General features: G+C 34.8%; 1 protein-coding gene and 2 pseudogenes across 3 annotated transcripts; 1 reads left to right on the top strand and 2 right to left on the bottom strand.

Moving 5' to 3' along the window:
* Nucleotides 229-3,659, bottom strand: LOC18593527 (annotated as a pseudogene).
* On the bottom strand, nt 6,673-10,069 carry LOC18593526 (1-acyl-sn-glycerol-3-phosphate acyltransferase). 3 transcript variants are annotated; one of them, XM_018124061.1, is made up of 6 exons: nt 10,052-10,069; nt 9,248-9,627; nt 7,686-7,835; nt 7,490-7,588; nt 7,324-7,416; nt 6,673-7,142 (listed from the first exon to the last, which is right to left on the bottom strand). In XM_018124061.1, exons 2-6 carry the CDS (start codon nt 9,569-9,571, stop codon nt 6,876-6,878), a joined length of 933 nt encoding a protein of 310 aa, XP_017979550.1. In that variant the 5' UTR covers nt 9,572-9,627; nt 10,052-10,069; the 3' UTR covers nt 6,673-6,875. The 3 variants fall into 3 exon arrangements, with proteins under 3 accessions (XP_017979550.1, XP_017979549.1, XP_007020857.2); XM_018124060.1 differs by lacking the exon at nt 10,052-10,069 and adding an exon at nt 9,919-10,002 and having other exon boundaries at nt 9,248-9,746; XM_007020795.2 differs by lacking the exon at nt 10,052-10,069 and adding an exon at nt 9,919-10,002 and having other exon boundaries at nt 6,675-7,142.
* Nucleotides 13,036-15,236, top strand: LOC18593525 (annotated as a pseudogene).

Here is a 15,997-nt window from a genome sequence, read left to right as displayed (position 1 = left end):
TTATCAGAAGTTGAAGAAGTTAAGGTCAAGGAAACTGTGCTTGCACTCTACTGCTATGCACATTCTTAATAGTTGCTTCTACTGTAAACCTGCCATGAATCACTCCCATGTCCAGGGCTAAAACTTCCAAATCCTACCTTAACAAACTCGAACTTAAGTAGAGATATGGTTCTCAATGTGAGGCAACGGTAGAATAAACAACTCATACACCCAAAAAACAATATGCTATTGCACATTGAACTTGATCAGAGAATTGCTTGAGAATTAGCAATATGATACAATGAGATTAAGACTGCTTTTCAAAGGCAAAAGTAAAGATTCAATTACGCTTATTGTTGCTTTTACATGGGCGTAAATCGGACTGGAAACTTAACAAAAAAATAAAAAAAGAGAGGTATCCTAACATATTTTATGATCATGAACTGTTAGTGGTGTCTTCTGATACAATAGGCTTTTGAGGCTCAGGGAGGCTTTCGACATATATGTCATGCACCATTTTTATGTAGTCATCAATCTTGTCATCTTTCCAACTACCGGTACTTATCGGAGGGAGATATTTTACAGATATAGGAGCCGGTCGAACATGCAAGCTACCTTTCCTCCATGCTAGATGAGTACCTGCCAGGACTATTGGAACTATTGGAAGGTGTGACTGCAAGGCCAAATGAACAAAGCCCTGCAATGTAGACCAGGAAAGGAAATACTGAAGATTGCTGTGCTAAGAAGTACAGGGAATAAGCAATGGGATGACCACATCACATTCATGATAACATATAAAAGCATGATCTACCTCCAACAAAATGCTTCTCCATCATAAACTTGAAGAAGATTATAAGCAAATATGGTTTGAGTGTTACCTTTTTAAAGGGGAGCAATCGTCCATTTTTGGACCTTGTGCCCTCAGGAAAAATAATCAAAGATAGATTGTGTTTTATTACGGCCTGAATTGCCTGAGCAAGAGAAAAACATTAGCTAGTAACCCTAACAAAAATGCATAATAGATGATATAGGGTAGGGAAGGATACCTCTTTCATGGACTGAATGGCTGTACTAGGGCTAGAACGATCAATGCGCAGATGATTCGCTAGAACATATAGTTGTCCAAATAGGGGATACCAAATGATCTGCATAAAACAAACATTTCATATGTGAAACTGAATCTCCTAAGCTTAAACCACTAATGAGCCACAAAAAGCAAAAAGGGTGAGACACAGAGAAAATGCACCTCTTTCTTTGCAATGCCAACAGTTCCTGTTGGAGTGGACCACATAATGAGGAAAATGTCTATGGGAGATGCATGATTACTGATATAAATGGCTCTCTCATTGGAGAACTCTGTTCCTTCAATCTTTATAGGATTTCCTAAGATCCACATCTGCAATCAATCGTTGCAAATAGTAATCAATATTAGAAATTTTCGAATAGTAGAAATAATTCACTTTTTAATGTATATATGAGATTTTCTAGAATAACCTTCATGTAAATTTACAAAAACATAATAAGACTGTGCATCTTGCTTAAAGATTTGAGTTCTTAAGCATCAAAGAGTAGCATTTTCTAATTACGTCTTTCTCTGTAAACAGTGAAATCAGTCAATATAGAGGCAGTAAAAACTTGTATGAAGCTGCCAAGCTGTTTAAACTAATGTTCATCTCTTGCTATGTCCTCAAAGATATTGATCATGGACCACTTTGATTTCATTAAAGCTCAATTGGGGACTTGTAAACATAGAGATCATTAATTTATACATCTTTCCTAATGTCTTGTGATTAAAACTATTTGTCATTCAATAATGCAACCAGTTCAAGTAGATCATAATTCAGCAGGGAGCAAGAAGGCAAGTAGGGTGTTATGTACACAGTCACTACAGGATATCATCTGTTTCCTCAATTTAAACAGAATTGAACAAGGAGGGCAGACTGCAGTTTTTTCCTGAGACAAGTTGACTATAGAAGTTCACAACCTGAGGCACATTAAATGCCAAACATATAGTTTCTCTTCATTAGGACCCTATCTGATCCTTTCATTTTGTTTTGCAAATGCTATCACATGTGTCCCACCTGTCCTATCCCCAGCCTCCATCCTCCAAGTCCCAATACCACCCCCACCCCCCCAACTAGAAACAAAAATGAAAAGAAAGGAATAAAGGACCCACACCAGCAAATTCCAATAGGATGACTCTGCTAGAAGCTATATACCAAGATCTTATAACAGCTTGTGGCCACATATCAAAATTTGCTAGAGTACATGCTCAGACTTGTCCACACAGCTGAAAAGAAAGAACATTCTTGTCTTGGGCATCAAAGATACACCAATTTATTGTACACTTTCTATATGAGCTCTCATAAATTCCAATGACAAGTGGTGAACTCTCAGTTCTAATCAAAGAAATAAATACAGAAATTTGGGGACAATCAATAACCTATATTTGTAATCAGAAAAATCATCATCTCACAGATCAAGACCATCTTCCTCAAATAAATGAATGTCAAAGGGAACAGCCTTAAGAAATACATTCAAAGGGCAAGAAATGACTTGAATGATGCACTGTTCGATTGTTTTACCAGGTCACTCATAACAAAAACTGTTGCTTTGTTTTTATCATTTAAATCCCCAAGAAAACAAAAATCATTATCAACAACATCTACTTCAGCCACTTGGCTGCCTTACTTCAAATGTCTCAAGTATCTGAAATGATAAGGTTTCTCTCTCTCTTTCCTTTTCCTCAACTTTCCTTTTAGTGCAGCAATACTTACCATTTCCACCTTATCATATCACCAGAAAGTAAAAAAACCAATGCCATGACCATATTAAAATGAAACAAGGAATCAAACAAACCTTACCAGCAATCTACCAGTCACATGGCCATAAATATTTCCTTGCCTGATTCGCTGGGAAGGCCAAGGAAGGAGCAGGAGCATGATTAATGCCCAAATGAATGTTGTGACCATCATTGTCAGGAAACATGTAACAATCCTTACACAAGATATCAATGAACAAATCCATCCGTCATCATCAACAAAAGCATCATCAGTCTTAGGCCTCTGTCTTGCTCCTCCTTTGCTCGAAACTTTCTGAGTTTCTCTCACATTTGGATCAGAATTCTATCAAGGAAGCTCCCTAATCTTCTGTTCCTCAAGAAAGAACCACTTCCAGAACTCTCCATTAATCAATGGTCAAAGTCAAGGCAAGTTTTTAATCAAACTCAAATGGAGATTACCCCTGAACGCAGCAAAAACAGAACTTTTTCAGTAGGAATCATTTGATTATGTAAGAAACTTCTTCAGTTTCTGAGAAACTGCAAGTTGACATCTTGTATCAACACCTGACTACAAGAAAACTGAAAAAAGAAAAGATTATAGTTTTCCTGTTTCACTGAAAACAAAATAAGGAACAAATGCAAAGACTTCAAATTATCAAATTCCTTCTCTTTCCGGCAAGTTTCTCAGTCACCAAACAGAGAAAAACCTCAAGCTAAAATCCTAGTATAAATCAAAGCTATCAACTCCTACCAATAAAGGGCCAATATGAGAGAAGATTGAAAAACCAAAACCAAAACCAATCACCAAAAGCCAATAACTCTTGTGTCTGGAATTAAATACAAAGAAAACAGAAGAAAACAAGGCTTCAAATTTAAACCACGACCTCAAGTTTTTTCCTTGTGGCGTCCGTTTCCAAGAAAAACAAACAAAAACGACGAAAGAACACTACCCTTTACAAAGCCAAGTCCACATCTATTTGGATTAGTAGGATAGAGTTTATTATATAAACCATACACTTCCTCTTGTGTTTTTCTTGGTAACCAACCAAAACCAAAAACAAAAAAAAAAACACCCAGTAACAGTTTTCAGTTTGTTTGTGTTTTTAGTAAGTACCCAACACAGATTTTTACCTTAAAGCTGTGAAATGTGAAAGAAAGTTCAAGACGGGTTGACAAGTGTTTTGTACATGTGTAAAATAGAAGAAGCTTGGAAATGTTAAGAGTAACACCTGCACGGCTTGTAACACTTGTCCTATTTTGATGTAAACTAAATCAGCTTATAGCAAGCTACTTAGTGTCTGGTGTCCGTATAAGTCTGTATGTATGTTGATGTTTATCTATATACATTTGGTAATTAAGTTCATACAAGTGTTCTTGTTGGTCATATATAAGCTGTCATTTTCGTGTACGTAGACATAGCAGAATATATAAAAATTTCATTAAGTTCCTTACTTGCCTCTGTTCTTTTGACCTTTAACAGAGGCTAATGTTCTTGCTTGATATTATAAACATGGTATCAGAGTCCTTGCGAGAGCAAGATCTCAGTTGGACCTGAAATACTAGTAAACTCACCATACATCTTAAGTCAAGCCACCATCCTTTAAATTTCTCAACTTTTCAGCAACAAGTAACTCCTACAGTACCTCACCCACCTCCTGACAGAGTACGGTGGCTTAAAAGTATTTGGGAAAAGGAGCTTAAAAGTTATTCTATTTCATCATCTATATAAATATTTACAATAATATGGTATTTATATGCTAGTGCCAAATGTTATAATATTTACATAAAAGACACTAAAGTACCTAACTACTGCTATTACAAAAATATTACAATTACAATACTAATCTTTATTATCTCCACCCATCTTTGATGGTAAAAATTACTCAATCTGGGCTATCAAGATGGGGGCCTATCTCAAAGGATATAACCTCTGAAATGCCATAGAATATGAGGAAGAGCAGCCTGCGTTGAGATAATACAATAATTACTCAAATTCAACAGTACTCTGAAGAGATAGCAAAGCGATATAAAACTTTATCCTTCATTTATGCAACTATGTTTGAGACTATATTTAGTAGAATCAGTAAAGGAAGCGTGGAACAAACTTTAACAAGAGTTTAAGAATCTGCAAGAACCAAACAAAATGCAGGTTCAAAATAAATTATATAACTAAACAAATGCGAGCTCCAAGAAACTTTAGCAAGAGTTTTAGGGATTGACACGTGGTTTGTCGGGGGTCCCTCTGCAGAGCTATTTTCGCAAAGTTTAGTAAAAGATAAATTAAATAATTTCGTTCTCCTTTAATTTTTTTCTTTTTTGCTAAAAAAGAATATAAATCGATTGAGAGAATCGATTTTCATTGTCCAAGACTTATAATTAAGAAAATCGGGTTTGGTTTCTTTTTTTTATTATATCGATTTATTAAAAATTTTAATTAATTTAATTTTTAAAAATTTAAAATTGATTCAATCAAACCAGTCAAATGTTTATTCTAATTATCAATTTACTATACTAATATATCACATTAATAATTAAAATTAACTAATTACAAACGGATATATCATTTAATTATATAACTAAATAGAGTATAAATATTTTATCTTCAAAAATTGATATTATTTACTCCTATTATTGGTTTTCCTTTTCTATTTATTTTTCTTATTTTCTTTAATTACCAAAAAGAGGAGGAAGGCACAAGCACTGCATCTGCCTTCGTATCCTGCGTGCCTTTATTTATGAAAGTATGAAAGTACAGCTTTCTTTCCAACTTCCATTTTTCCTTTTGCTTAGTGGGGATGTGACACATATTTAATGTGGTAAAGTTAAAAAAGAATTATAGCTCCACTTGCTTTAATGACTTGGTGACCAAACCAAGTCAACTTTGTTTCTTTTAATGGGAAGAATTGTTCAACAGTCTCCAATCTTTTTTAAGGATATTAATTACATTGTATAATCTGAATAAATAAGATTAAGATATTTCATAATTGAGTTTGAATAAGATTTGAGTAATAAAATTGTTATCCATTCACGGGTTTGGATAATAATTTAAACATTTAATTAAGTATTCATATAAGTTAGGTACTCTAAAATTCAGATTATAATATTAAAAAATAATAATACCTTACTTATTGACATCTTTATCTTTATTTGTTTTTCTTGAAAAGAAAGAAAATACTATGAAATTCATATACATTAATGATGTGGATGAAGATGGCAATAAATTTGATGGTTCATATCTTCTCTGGCTTTGATCTGTCATGTGGTGAACCTAATATCAGATGACACACTGTGAACTGTTTCTAACCTCTTTGTCTTGTCTTTGACTATGATTAATTTAATGATTATATGCTTAATCACAGCTTGAAAAAACAAGTGGGAAGAAACAAAATCTGGGTTATGCATGTAGCTTGAACTAACAATTCCTTTGTCTTAAAGTCTTATTTGATTAATACAAAGTCATTGTCTCGCATTCAATTACCTGGAACAATGCTCCTCATTTTCTATTCCAACAACAAGCTTCTGCAGACTGTCTTATCTGTTTCATGAATAACATATTCCCTGGGGTTTGTCAAAGAAAACTTGGACTTGCATAGCAAGTAAATTCCTGTTGGAATGAAGTCAGAACGTGTGTGCTGGAATTGTATCCGGTGACCGGGTTATCTAGGTCAGGCAGATGAAGAAGAATTTATGCAAAGACTATCTTAAATTATCAGAAGTTGAAGAAGTGAAGGTAAAGGAAACTGTGCTTGGACTCTACTGCTATGCACATTCTTAATAGTTGCTTCTACTGTAAACCTGCCATGAATCACTCCCATGTACAGGCCTAAAACTTCCAAATCCTACCTTAAAAAACTCGAACTTAAGTAGAGATATGGTTCTCAATGTGAGGCAATGATAGAATAAACAACTCATACACCCAAAAAATCAATATGCTATTGCGCATTGAACTTGATGAGAGAAGTGCTAGAGAATTAGCAATATGATACAATGAGATCAAGAATGCTTTTCTAAGGCAAAAGTAAAGATTCAATTAGGCTTATTGTTGCTTTTACATGGGTGTAAATCGGACTCGAAACTTAACAAAAAAATAAAAAGAGAGGCATCCTAACATATTTTATGATCTTGAACTGTTAGTGGTGTCTTCTGATACAATAGGCTTTTGAGGCTCAGGGAGGTTTTCGACATATATGTCATGCACCATTTTTATGTAGTCATCAATCTTGTCATCTTTCCAACTATCGGTACTTATCGGAGGGAGATATTTTACAGATATAGGAGCCGGTCGAACATGCAAGCTACCTTTCCTCCATGCTAGATGAGTACCTGTCAAGACTATTGGAACTATTGGAATGTGTGACTGCAAGGCCAAATGAACAAAGCCCTGCAATGTAGACAAGGAAAGGAAATACTGAAGATTGCTTTGCTAAGAAGTACAGGGAATAAGCAATGGGATGACCACATCACATTCATGATAACCTACAAAACCAAGATCTACCTCCAACTAAATGCTTCTTCATCATAAACTTGAAGAAGATTATAAGCAAATATGGTTTGAATGTTACCTTTTTAAAGGGGAGCAATCGTCCATTTTTTGACCTTGTGCCCTCAGGAAAAATAATCAAAGATAGGTTGTGTTTTATCACAGCCTGAACTGCCTGAGCAAGAGATAAACATAAGTTAGTAATGTTAACAAATGCATAATAGATGATATGGGGTTGGGAAGGTTACCTCTTTCATGGACTGAATGGCTGTACTAGGGTTAGATCGATCAATGCGGAGATGATTCGCTAGAACATATAGTTGTCCAAATAGGGGATACCAAATGATCTGCATAAAACAAACATTTCATATGTGCAACTGAATCTCCTAAGCTTAAACACTAATGAGTCACAACAAGGAAAAAGGGAAGAAAGAGAGACTGCACCTCTTTCTTTGCAATGCCAACAGTCCCTGTTGGAGTCAACCACATAATGAGGAAAATGTCTATGGGAGATGCATGATTGCAGATATAAATGGCTCTCTCATTGGAGAACTCTGTTCCTTCAATCTTTATAGGATTTCCTAAGATCCACATCTGCAATCAATTATTGCATATGGTAATCAATATTAGAAATTTTCGAATAGTAGAAATAATTCAATAGTAATGTATATATAACATTTTCTAGAATAACCTTGATGTAAATTTACAAAAACATAATAAGACTGTGCATCTTGCTTAAAGATTTGAGTTCTCTTTAAGCATCAAAGTGTATCGTATTTCTAATTACATCTTTCTCTGTAAACAGTAAAATCCAGCAATATAGAGGCAGTCAAAACTTGTATGAAGCTGCTAAGCTGTCCAAACTAATGTTCATCTCTTGCTATGTCCTCAAAGATATTAATCATGTACCACTTTGATTTCATTAAAGCTCAATTAGGGACTTGTAAACATAGAGATTATTAATTTATACATCTTTCCTAATGTCTAGAGATTAAAACTATTTGTCATTCAATAATGCAATCAGTTCAAGTAGATTTTAATTCATCAGGGAGCCAGTGGGCAAGTAGGGTGTTACGTACAGAGTCACTACAGGATATCATTTGTTTCCTCAATTTAAACAGAATTGAACAAGGAGGGCACACTGCAGTTTTTTCCTGAGACAAGTTGATTATAGAAGTTCACAACCTGATTTAGTTTTGCAAATGCTATCCCATGTGTCCCACCTGTCCTATTCCCCAGCCTCCATCCTTCAAGTCCCAATGCCATCCCCACCCCCCCAAACAGAAACAAAAAAGAAAAGAAAGGAATAAAGGACCCACACCAACAAATTCCAATAGGATGACTCAGCTAGGAACTATATACCAAGATCTTATAACTGGTTGAGGCCACATATCAAGATTTGCTAGAGTACATGCTCAGACTTGTCCACACAACTGACAAGAAAGAACATTCATGTCTTCGGCATCTAAAGATACACCAATTTATTGCACACTTTCTAGATGAGCTTTCTCATAAATTCAAATGACAAGTGGTGAACTCTCAGTTCTAGGCAAAGGAATAAATACAGAAATTTGGGGACAATCAATAACCTATTTCTGTAATCAGGAAACTCATCATCTCACAGATCAAGACCATCTTCCTCAAATAAATGAATGTCAAAAGGAACAGCCTAAAGAAATACATTCAAAGGGTAAGAAATGACCTGAATGATGCACTGTTTGATTGTTTTACCAGGTCACTCATAACAAAACCTGTTGCTTTGTTTTTATCATTTAAATCCCAAGAAAACAAAAATCATTATCAACAACATCTACTTCAGCCACTTGGCTGCCTTTCTTCAAATGTCTCAAGCACCTGAAATGATAAGATTTCCCTCTCTCTTCCCTTTTCCTGAACTTTCCTTTTACTGAAGCAATAATTACCATTTCCACCTTATCATATCACCAAAAAGTAAAAAAAACCAATGCCATGACCATATTAAAATGAAACAAGGAATCAAACATTACCAGCAATCTACCAGTCACATGGCCATAAATATTTCCTTGCCTGATTCGCTGGGAAGGCCAAGGAAGGAGCAAGAGCATGATCAATGCCCAAATGAATGTTGTGACCATCATTGTCAGGAAACATGCAACAATCCTTACACAAGATATCAATGAACAAATCCATCCGTCATCATCAACAAAAGCATCATCAGTCTTAGGCCTCTGTCTTGCTCCTCCTTTGCTCAAAACTTTCTGAGTTTCTCTCACATTTGGATCAGAATTTGTATCGAGGAAGCTCCCTAATCTTCTGTTCCTCAAGAAAGAACCACTTCCAGAACTCTCCATTAATCAATGGTCAAAGTCAAGGAAAGTTTTCAATCAAACTCAAATGGAGATTACCCCTGAACGCAGCCAAAACAGAACTTTTTCAATAGGAAATCATTTGATTATGTAAGAAACTTCTTCAGTTTCTGAGAAACTGCAAATTAACGCCTCGTATCAACACCTGACTACAAGAAAACTGAAAAAAGAAAAGATTACAGTTTTTCTGTTTCACTGAAAACAAAATAAGGAACAAATGCAAAGACTTCAAATTATCAAATTCCTTCTCTTTCCGGTAAGTTTCTCAGTCACCAAACAGAGAAAAACCTCAAGCTAAAATCCTAGTATAAATCAAAGCTATCAACTCCTACCAAGAAAGGGCCAATATGGGAGAAGACTGAAAAACCAAAACCAAAACCATTCATCAAAAGCCAATAACTCTTGTGTCTGGAATTAAATACAAAGAAAACAGAAGAAAACAAGGATTCAAATTTAAACCACGACCTCAAGTTTTTTTCCTTGTGGCGTCAGTTTCCAAGAAAAACAAACAAAAACGACGAAAGAACAGTACCCTTTACAAAGCCAAGTCCACATATATTTGGATAAGTAGGATAGAGTTTATTATATAAACCATATACTTCCTCCTGTATTTTTCTTGGTAACCAACCAAAACCAAAAACAAAAAAAAAAAAACACCCAGTAACAGTTGTCCGTTTGTTTGTGTTTTCAACAAGTACCCAACACAGATTTTTACCTTAAAGCTGTGGAGTGTGAAAGAAAGTTCAAGAAGAGTTGACAAGTGTTTTGCATTTGTGCAAAATAGAAGAAGCTTTGGAAAAACATGGAAATGAATGAGTATATAAAGGAAGAAAAGAAAAAAACAAAACAAGTCAAAGGCAAAGACAAAGACAAAAACCAAACAAAACAAATCCGAAGCATTGGAGATTTTGTTTGCGTTGCCAACCTTCGAAATTAGAAGGGACCCTTTAAATGTCTGAAAAGATAGTTGTCTTCTGATGTTTGTGTTACATTTGGCAATTTTTCAATTTTGGGTTTTTCTTTTTCTATGTTCCTTTAAGCCCAAAGACAAGATTGGTGGGTGTTTAAAGTGGGTGCAAGCAAATTCCAATTGGGATGTGAGTTTTAATCCATGGAAAGTGCATTTATGACGTAAATTTTGAATATAAGTAAAAGTAAGGCCTAACATGATGAAAATGAAATGTTCTCTACATTCTCTTTTAATTTATTGCATCAAAACCTAATTAAAAACAAACATAATATTAAAAAAAATTTAAATTATTTTAAACAGTTTAAATGAATTTTTATTTTTTTATTATATTCAATCAAGTTTTTATAATTTTATTTTACGTCAAATAAACTCATATAATTAATAATTAATTAATTTTCATTTAAAATGTTGCTTATCATTTTATACTTATCTAAGTGTTTTAAAGCACATGATGTTGAGAATGAGTTAAGATTATTATAATTTGAAACATCAAAAAGCACTCTAAACATCTAAGTATTTGATGGTAAAAAAGATTCTCATGTTTGATGATAGAAAAGACTGTTAAAGGTTTTCAGTTAGAGTGTTGGATTATATAAAAAGCTGTTAAAGGTTTTATTAGGAGGGAGGGATTTTAGGGTTGACTTCCAAAAAACTGCAATGTTATCTTTTCAATAAGTACATTATCTAAAATTAAATAAAATTTTATTTTTTAATTGTATTCAATTAAATTTTTATATTATTATTTTAAAACTACATAAATCTTCATAATTAATAATTAACTGATTAACCGTTGTTAATTAAAATATTATTAATCATTTTATGCTACATGGTACTAATGTGACATGTTATAATTAATGACAACATAATATGTTAATGTGATATGATCACATGATCATGTGACTTTTTTTACCCTTTACGTCAATACCATGTCGCATCATGCAAGTAAAAGCTAACAAGTAACGTTTTCACTAATAACAATTAATCAACCATTAATTGAAAAAACCTATTAACTTTAAAAAAATAATTGTAAAAGTTTATTTGATCAAAAATAAAAGTTCAAAAATTTGATTGAACGTATAAAAGTATAAAGGTTTATTTGACTCAGAATAAAAGTATAAAGACTTAATTAAAGAAAATAAAAGAATCAAGATTTATTTAAATTTTTTTGTATAGTTTAAGGACTTTTTTAGATATTATGTCTTAAAAAATTATTGCATAAAAAAGAGTATTTTCTTTGATCTTCTCAATCATGTAGCATTAATTTTTTTATTCTTGTGCTTTAATTTTTGTATGATTTATAAATAAAGCCTTTTAGGTTCCAATTTTTGCAAAATTTTCTTTTGTGAATTTTAATTTAGGAGTATATATGGTGGGAATCTAGAATCAAATTAACTTTGGAAAAGTTTGGTGAAAAACACTTGTATTTCATGCACTTGTGCTATATTGTTATAAAATTTTTAGTCAATTTATGTTAAATTTTTTTTTTTGACTTGAACAAAGAAGCTTTGTTTTCCTCTTCAAAGATGGGTTGTTCATTGGATTGTAAACCCTTTCATTGCCGACAGATATCACAATCTCAAGATTGAAAAGGACAGTTTTCTTGGGGAAGCAAGCACAGAGGTTATTATTGCATGGACAGAAGATTATGGATTGATATAATGGCTGCTCAGCACAAAGTATACAAGCATTGTTCATTTCCATCTAGAGAGTATCAAAATACCAAAAATTTCGATCTAACTTATTTTAGACACAAGGAAATAAAAAAGTCAACTTATCCAACGGATTTAAGTGCTGAAATTTACTTTGATTTGTGTAGCAAGAATTGTGAACATTTCTTTCGCTAAGGGAACCAACTTATTTTGGCATAATCGTGTATTTCTATATAAACCCAAAAATTTTATCCTCTATTTATGAAGTACAATAACCATACTCAAACCAAGTCCTATTAATAACCCTAAAGAAAGCTAGTTTTCATTTTCTTGTTCTACCTTTCTTTTTTATCCAAAAGCCATGAAGAGGTCAAGAACTCATTTGAATTTTATTTACATGGACTTAGCGCCTCCAGTTTCTTCAGAGAGATTGATAGCGGGCATGCTGGTAAATAAGGAAGGAAAACCAGCAACGCTTAGTTGGACCTATAAGAAACAAAGAACTCATGTCCCTTTGGTTCTTAGACCATGGGGACAAAGGAGAAGAAGAAGAAGTGGTAATGTAGAGCAAATAAGTGATGATGAAGATATCCCTGTGGACGAAAGACGTTTAAGAGGTCGTTACGCTGGAGACGGCCTCATTGGGATTTGGAATAGATGGTGGGATAGGAGGAGGAGAAGCAACCCCAATTGACAGATTCTTGAAGAGTTTTTCTTTCTTTTTATATTTGTTTCATATTCTTGCATTCTTTTCTTTGTTGTTTTCTTTCCTTCTCTTTATATTTTTTTATATTCTTGCGTTATTTTCTTTCTTCTTTTTATATTCTTGCATGGTTAAGCATGTTAGTGTTGTCATTGTAGCTATTACAAGTTGTACAAACGCATCAAATCCTAGTGTCATGCTTGGGGCTGGACTTGTTGCTAAGAAGGCCTGCGAGCTTGTTTTGGAGGTTAGTGTTAGCTTCTTAAATGTGTTACTCTGTACTGTATGTACTGTGTGTTTATTCTAGTGTTAACTTATTATCTATCTCAGGTTAAGCCATGGGTTAAAACCAGTTTTCCTCCTGATTCTGGAGTTGTGACAAAATATTTGCTCCAGGGGTATGTCGAGTTAGTTATCGATGTTGCCTCTCTTCCCTCTTAAGAAGACAAGAAAATATCTATGAAATAGTTATATTTGATTCTTGTTTTGGTGTCTGCAGTGGTTGCAGAAAGACCTGAACCAGCAGGCCTATAATATTGTTGGCTTTGGTTCTACAACTTGTATAGGAAATTCTGGAGGAATTGATGAATTAGCTGCTCCTGCAATTTCAGAAAATGGTAAAAAAATTGTGCTACAGGGAAAACAATTTCGTCATTACTTTTTTTTAAAAAAACCCTAAACCTTTTAAACCCTTTCTCATAGCCTTTGAACCCTTGATCTCTTGGTCAGAATGTTACATGAATCCTAACCATCAAGACACAAGGAAAACCGTTTCTTCATTACTTAATAGTTGCTGCATTCATTGCTTAGGAATTGCCAGGAGAGCTTCGGATTAAAGCTTTTCTTGTCAGTTTGGGGTCAATAATACTTCAAAGCTTTTTCTGCTTTGGCTTTAGTTAAATTTGCAGCAAGTTATATTCTGAATTGCTGATGCTTTCAGTTTAGACAATAGGCTAATTCTTAAACTTGTTTCAAATCAAGCTTGTTGCATGTGTAACTCTTTGGTTCACCATCCTGACCTATGTTTTTCCCATCGGTTCTTTCTGGCTTTTCTGCAATTATCTGCTTTCACCAATTTTCACTTGCTACACTTCACTGTCATTCAACTTCACTCATTACTATCTTGATTACTGTTATAGATATTGTTGCTGCCGCTGTTCATTCTGGGAATCACACTTTTGAAAGTCGAGTTCATCCACTGACAAGAGATAACTATCTAGCTTCACCTCCATTAGTTGTTGCCTATGCCCTTGCTGGCACGGTATGTGTATACAACCATTACTCGCCTTATCCATGTTTTTCTGGTGGTCTTGATAAGAATATAAGTGCAGCATAAACTAGTTTTATTAATATACTTCAAGGGTGGAAATGCTTCAAAAACTTGGATAATCCAGTTGATACAATTCAATATTCATGCAACTCAGTTCCAAAAATTAGGAGCAAATTGTGTTACTGCTTGGCCTTTCGGCTTTTGCAAGACACCAAATGCAGCATGAACCCAGATTTTTGAGTTTCAAGTTGGAAGAGTTATAGTTTAAGAGGGTACCTGATTGTTGTATTTGCCAACATATTTGGGAACTTTGCAATCTGGTGCTGAATCATTTACTCCTTGCTGTCATAATTTCAGGATGATATTGACTTTGAGAAAGAGCCTATAGGAACAGGAAAAGATGGTAAGAGCGTGTATTTCAGGGATATATGGCCTAGCAATGAAGAGATTGCAGAGGTAAAATATGATATGCTTGGAGAAACTATTTCAGAAAACGGACAAATATTGTTCTTAACATTGTAAGCCAAAATAATGTGTACCTCCATGCCCTGACAGTTGGCTCACTCAAGCGTGATGCCTGATATGTTCAAGAGCGCCTATGTAGCTATCAGAAAGGGCAATCCTATGTGGAATCAGCTTGCTGTCTCTGCCTCCGCTCTCCACACGTGGGATCCAAACTAGACATATATTCATGGGCCTCCATACTTCAAAAACATGCCTGTAGAACTACCAGGCCCGCATGAAGTGAAAGATGCCTATTGCTTGCTCAACTTTGATGACAGTATTACTACTGATCATATTCCCCAGCCGGTAGTATTTACAGGGATAGCCCCGCTGCTAAGTATCTTCTTCAGCGTGGAGTGGACCGGAGGGACTTCAATTCTTATGGTAGTCGTCGAGGCAATGATGAAGTGATGGCAAGTGGTGCATTTGCCAATATCCGCATAGTTAACAAGATCTTGAAGGGAGAATTTGGTCCAAAGACAATTCACATTCCAACAGGAGATGAGCTTAATGTATATGATGTAGCAATGGCGAGTGTTAATATTGGTATTTAGAAATACATTATTTCAGCTTAGACCATATTTACCAAATTTAGAAATATCATAAACTTGCAGAGGTACATGGCTGCTGGGCAGGGCACTACTATTATAGCTGCAAAGGGCTCAACGTTACTGGTACAGACACATGCTTATTGTTTGTTGACATCCAAGTATCATGTTTTATGTTTCTACCCATCTTCTCTTATTCACCCATTCATCCCCAATGGTTTTTCTGCTCTGTCCAGGGAGTCAAAGCTGCGATTGCTAAGAGCTTCGAGAGAATCCATCGCAGTAATCCGGTTGGCATGCGGATCATTCCACATTGTTTCAAGCCTGGTGAGGATGCATGTTTTCTAGGATTAACAGGTCATGAACGCTATACAATTGACCTTCCAAGTAAAATCCGTGAGATAAGACCTGGCCAACATGTTACCATCACAACTGACACCGGCAAATCCTTCACATGCACTGCCCAAAGGTAAGTCAAAGACTCAAGCGTGATAGAGGAAGAAGAAAGGAGGAAGGTTCTGCCAAGCATTCGAAACCTTAAGCACTGGCTTTGATGTATATAAACAAATGTTTTGCCTTACACGAAAATTTTTCTGCAGGTGGAATTGGAGTACCTTAACCATGGAGGCATTCTTCCATATGTCATTCGTAACCTGAACAAGGAGTAGGCAACTTCGCTTCAAATCAGCAGCCTCTCCACATTGCAATCTGCATTGATTGGAGTTTTTCTGGGGCAGTGGGGTTCTTCAGCAGACCATCAGTAGCAC

The sequence above is a fragment of the Theobroma cacao genome, chromosome 7, assembly GCF_000208745.1.
Source record: "Theobroma cacao cultivar B97-61/B2 chromosome 7, Criollo_cocoa_genome_V2, whole genome shotgun sequence".
Classification (NCBI taxonomy): domain Eukaryota; kingdom Viridiplantae; phylum Streptophyta; class Magnoliopsida; order Malvales; family Malvaceae; genus Theobroma; species Theobroma cacao.
Note: the sequence above shows the minus strand (reverse complement) of the source record. Positions and strands in the feature narration are given on the sequence as shown.